This window comes from Sparus aurata, chromosome 16 (assembly GCF_900880675.1).
Source record: "Sparus aurata chromosome 16, fSpaAur1.1, whole genome shotgun sequence".
Taxonomy (NCBI): Eukaryota; Metazoa; Chordata; class Actinopteri; order Spariformes; family Sparidae; genus Sparus; species Sparus aurata.
In genome coordinates this window covers 7,717,614-7,722,805 of record NC_044202.1, presented here as the reverse complement: position 1 = coordinate 7,722,805, position 5,192 = coordinate 7,717,614, and the positions used below count along the sequence as shown (strand labels likewise).

The following is a 5,192-nucleotide window of genomic DNA, read 5'->3' as shown; positions in this document are numbered from 1 at the left end:
ACGGAGGGTTGCATGAAACAGGTTTGTGACAGACCAATTGAATGGACGAGGCGGGTCCTCGGGGTGGGATCTGACAAGTTAGGTCGATGTGAAGATGCAATATGAATAGATTTTCAGTTTTTATTCATTTTAGGATTATGCATGCGTGCACTGCTAGGAAACAGCCACCTCCTGCTGCGCAATTTAGTGCAAAGACATGTCGCCAAGTGCAGCTGGTCATCGAACACAGGGAAGATATTTCACGGAGCTGATAATCCCCATCGCTTCATCAATAACCCCCGCAGAATAACGCGAGCGGCATCAGACATGACAAATGACTGGCGACGACTGTGGCGGACGTGCGCCGGGGCGGCAGCGACACCTCGTGGCCGCGGGGCGCAACTGCACGTAAACATCTGCTCACACTCATTCAGTAAGTGCAGGAAGCAGAGGAGGAGGAGGCCTGGCATTCAGAAAACATGAGGGATCTGCATCTCCATCAACACTCAGCTGCCTCATCTCAGCTTCATCTACTCATTTATATACTTCATATCTAATACTGGTCCTTGATTTTTAAATATTTCAACCTATAACAACAGAGAAGCTTTTAAAGCCAGTGATGTGCACTCACAAAAAATATTTTGTATATAATATATTCCTTAACAAATCTTCATTTACCCGCTGCTTTACAATACAGGGTCAAAGATAAGATGAAACCATATGCGACAAGGTTACTTAAAAAAAAACTCTGGAATCTTTATACAATGATGCACCACATAAAAATATACAAACCACAATAAATGAGCAGTTTCATGATTAGAAAAAGGTATCTAGTCACACAAGCAGTCCCTTCAGACTCTGATGCTTATGACACAATAGAAAACCACAGTTAATCGGAGGCAAAATGGGGAAAAGATGATTTTGCTTTCCTGCTAGTGGGGGAATTATGTGAAGATCGGCCACACGGTGGCACCAAAGACACGTTCCTGCCTAAATCAAACACGTTTTTCACATGAATGTACTGTGATTTTTATGACGTCTCAGACTTTGGCTGAGGTCTAAATTGTCAGATTTAGGTTATTTTAATAAGTCTGGTTCAATTAAATTAAACAGTGTTTTGAGATTACTGCGAACATTGCCACAATTTCAAGGTCTAATAAGTAGGATATAGTTGCTGCGAGGTGGCAGATTGTAACAGATGAAATACCCATTGCTAAACAGAGTTGTCCATTCTGGGCTACTGTAGAAAATGGCATTGCAGCATGGCGGACCTTGTGAAGAGGACCTGCTCCCTCTGTACATATAAAAGGCTCATTGTAAGGTAACAAACACACATTAGTATAAACCTGTGAAAACATTGGGCCTCATTCACCAATATCTTCTTAAGAATCTTCTTAGATTCTTTCTTAAGTTGTTCTTAAGAGGTTCCTTAAGATCCTGGATAAGAAAAAATTCATGAATGCCACAATCTTCGTAAAATCTTCGTAAGTGGGACTTAAGAACAAATCTGTTCGTAAGAACTGTTCATGAATGAGGCCCATTGTTATGAACACCATATTCCATTTCTGCCAATAGAGTGCTGCAGGAATGAGTCCTTAAAGACAGAAATACTTGAGCATGTTTTGCACTTCTGGTTCTGGTTCTTGTCTCAAAGCCGGTGGGTTTTGGATTTGGATGCCACACGACAAAAACACATCATCCCTGCAGCACTTCATAGCTTCCTGTAATCCTGCACACTTTACCTTTAACACGAACGGTCACATACATTACAGATGTTACAAAGATTTCAGTGACATTAGTCTTTATGTGTTGGAAGGTCTTTCAGTTATTATGCTGTTCGAAATAGTCACAGAAGAGCTGTCGGACCTCCTCAGCATGACTCTGGTCCGTGCTGGTCGGGAGGAGCAGCTTGTGGCCGGGCTGAGGGCTCTCCGCCTCGGACACCTCCACCTGCCACTCCGTCTTGAAGTCGTCCCCGTGGGACTCGCACACGTTGTGCAGGATGCAGCAAGCTAGAATCATGGTGGGCACCACGTCCAGCCCGCAGTCGTTCCTCTTGCTCAGGCACTGCCAGCGCGCCCTCAGCCTCAGCAGCGCCTCCTCGGCCACGCGCAGCCCTCGGGCGAGCCCCCGGTTGAAGAGCCGCTGTGGCTCCGCCAGTCCGGCGTGGCTCGCCCTCCTGCCCTTTTCCTCAGGATAGGCCTTCATTAGCCAGCTCTGGAGAGGGTAGCAGGGCTCCCCTAGAAGCACATACCTAGACACAACAGATGGGTTTCAGTCGGTTATATTTGACCAATAATTACACTTTCCATACAAAACAGTAAGCTTTCTAAAATGCCTCGACTCTTTGCATCATTATCCTGGGTTTAAATCGGTCAAACAGAACCGCAACCAGGCCAACAAAGTCTAATAACTACAAAAAACAATATATAGATGTAATACTGTGATATACAAACCAAATTTCATGTTTTTGTAATTAAGAATAATTTTTTTCAGCTTTGTTGCTGAAACAATTATTGACTATTACAGAAATAAATTCCTCAGTATCAGAGAAAAAAATGCAGGTTTTGGATCGAGAGCACTGGACTTTTTTTGAGCCCACAGCATCTTTCAACCATCCAACCCAACCAGTAGGAATAAAGAAGAAGGCTTGGATTTAAGGCTGCTCCTGGCTAAATCAAATAAAAGAAGTGGAACTCAAACAACTGGAATTCAGAGACTGCTGTGGATACATCTTTACAGAGACGTATCTGGCGAAAAGCTCAGTTGGAGTGGAAGGTGGACAGATGACAACAAAGACAGAGCAGGAAAATAAGAAAAAAAAATGTCTTCAAAGATTGAAATTTGCTATACAATCCTTTAAAAAAAAATGTGACGTACACCATGCTGTTGGATTTGACTTTACCTGAGCGGATTCCCCATGAAGACAGGTGGGTGAGCCGGGGACAGTCCCCCCTCTGCAGCTGTGGCCCACAGCGATGAGTTCTGAAAGATGTCAGCCGGGTCGGTCCCACCTGGGAAGCTGGCACACACATCCCAGAACTGTCCCCGTCCGCTGACCGCCACCTGAAACCCACAAGAGAAGGTAAGAGGAGAGGAGTCCAAATCTGATGGAGGTCAACTAGCGAGCGGCACCTCTACCTGAGACAGCACTGAGAGCCAGCCAGCAGGGTTGGCGTAGTCGGACGCGTTGTTGGATGGCGTGATGATCGCTGTGTGGAGTGTGGTGAGTGCAGCGACACAGTGTGGGAACCCCCAGTGGGACAGGAAGAGCTGGGCAGAATCCTCCAGCTCCTGCTCATTAGGGGAGCGCAGGTAGGTGGAGCTGAGGAGGGCCACGATGGCGTGACACATGTCCCTGACGCACCTGCACACTGTGGACTTCCCCACACCGAACAGCGTGCTGATGGTGCGGTACTCGATGTTGGACGCCAGGCGCCACAGAGCCACCGCCACGCGCTTCTCCACCGGCAGCGCCAGGCGGAAGCTGGTGTCCTGGCGGGCCAGGCGGGGCCTCAGCTTCTCGCAGAGGTAGAAGAACGTCTCCCGGCTCATGCGGAACTTGTCCAGCCAATCGGACGGCTGGAATTCAGTCATCACGACGCGCTCCCACCAGTCGGTGCTCGGAGTGGTGGTCCAGGGTCGCGTGCGGATGCGGACGTTGGAGCGGATCCCTCCTGCGATCATCATCTGGAGAGAAGAGTAGCAAGGAAAAAGTTGTTAAAAGCACACAGTCTACTTCTGACATTTTCATTTCTCTTTAATGTTTATTTAGTTAGTTTGTTTGCCATTTTCTTTCAATACAGCAAGAAATAAAGACAAATGACACCTGATAACTTTTCTTATACTTAAAGCTAAATATTATATCCACACATGTACCTTTCGAAGATTTGAATGCTCAATTCCTGTTGTGATGTTTTCATTCTTACCGTCCTTTACTGCTTTTATTTGTTTATTTTTAACTTATAATATTCTTTTTGTTGCCCTTGATCGGTTCTTACTTCCTCTGATGTGACGACGTCTTCCTCTCGTCCTCTATTGGCTTTATTCTTTTATTTATCTCTGTTTTTGCCAGTCTCTTTCTTTTTCTGTGACCTTTCCCGTTTCATCGCTCTTATTTCCTTTTACAAATCAAATCCCATCCGTCTTATTTATACAGCCCCAAAATCACAATCACATTGCCTCAATGGGCTTTACGATCTGTACAGTGAACGACATCCTCCTGTCTTTAGACCCTCCATTCCAGTGAGGAAAAACTTGCCATGTTGAGGAAAAAACAAAATAACGTAGATGGAAGAAGCCGCAGGAAGAGCCACAGAGGAGGGATCCCTCTCACGGGACGGACAGACATGCATTAGATGTCGCCTTTTACTTGTAATGTCTAATATTGTCTTTTTGTGTTTTTGACTGGCCTCCTTGTGTTTGGCTGCTGAGTGTTTATTCTGTTCTATTGTCTTCCTGAGTTTCCTGCTATTGCTTGTTTGTCAAATCCTTTTATAAAGCTGCTATATAAATAAAGAATTATTATAATTATTATAACAAAGAAGCTACACTTTGCACTTCTTCCACTCCTATGTTATATAAAGTGAAGTCCAGCAGGAGTTATATGTGCTGTGGGGCACAGAGGTAGACAGAGGTGACTGACCATGAGCATCCTCCTCTGCCTCTGGAAGAAGTACTGTCGGTGTCTGATGCGCCGTTGGATCTCGCTGCGCCTCTGAGCGTCGGCGCTGGTGACGTCCCTCCTCCTCTTCAGCAGCAGGTAGGTCATGAGGAACATGAAGGAGCGCAGCTGCTCCTCGTCCTCCATTTTGACGAGTTCAGCCGGGAGGCAGGAGGCGAGACATGAAGTTATGGTGATGGAGGTGATGTTTACAGAAGCAGCTGAGGTGTCACTGCTGCTGGACTGTCATTTAAAGAGGATGCAGTCAGCTGCTGTGCTGCACTTCCGCTTTCTTCCTGTTTGTGTTTGTTTAACTACCAGAGTGGTGCTGCCACCTAGTGGCCGAGACGAGTATGTCCATTTTGAGTTCCTTTATACTTACACTTTATTTTTTGTTTTGTTTTGTCTAACATTAAACATAGATCATTTGCAGATATATAGGCTTATATACAAAATATGAGAAATTAATTATGAGGTTTTTGTTCTATAGTCAGCAGAAATAATTACGCTGGAAACATTATTCTGAAATGGGCCATTATTTGTCATTTGT

At 45.4% G+C, this 5,192-nt stretch overlaps 1 protein-coding gene across 1 annotated transcript; it reads right to left on the bottom strand.

Annotated features, from left to right (window-relative positions):
- Nucleotides 1–616: 616 nt before the first annotated feature.
- Nucleotides 617–4,929, bottom strand: LOC115565812 (protein ANTAGONIST OF LIKE HETEROCHROMATIN PROTEIN 1). The gene is made up of 4 exons (XM_030391347.1): nucleotides 4,625–4,929; nucleotides 3,121–3,669; nucleotides 2,885–3,045; nucleotides 617–2,233 (listed from the first exon to the last, which is right to left on the bottom strand). Exons 1-4 carry the CDS (start codon nucleotides 4,787–4,789, stop codon nucleotides 1,801–1,803), a joined length of 1,308 nt encoding a protein of 435 aa, XP_030247207.1. The 5' UTR covers nucleotides 4,790–4,929; the 3' UTR covers nucleotides 617–1,800.
- Nucleotides 4,930–5,192: the final 263 nt, after the last annotated feature.

Excerpts from the sequence above, each read along its gene's own strand:
- LOC115565812 (XM_030391347.1), bottom strand. The coding sequence starts at position 4,789 with ATGGAGGACGAGGAGCAGCTGCGCTCCTTCATGTTCCTCATGACCTAC. Across the intron at positions 3,670-4,624 it reads GGCAGAGGAGGATGCTCATG|ATGATGATCGCAGGAGGGAT; the intron begins GTCAGTCACCTC and ends TCTTCTCTCCAG. Across the intron at positions 2,234-2,884 it reads TTCATGGGGAATCCGCTCAG|GTATGTGCTTCTAGGGGAGC; the intron begins GTAAAGTCAAAT and ends TGTTGTGTCTAG.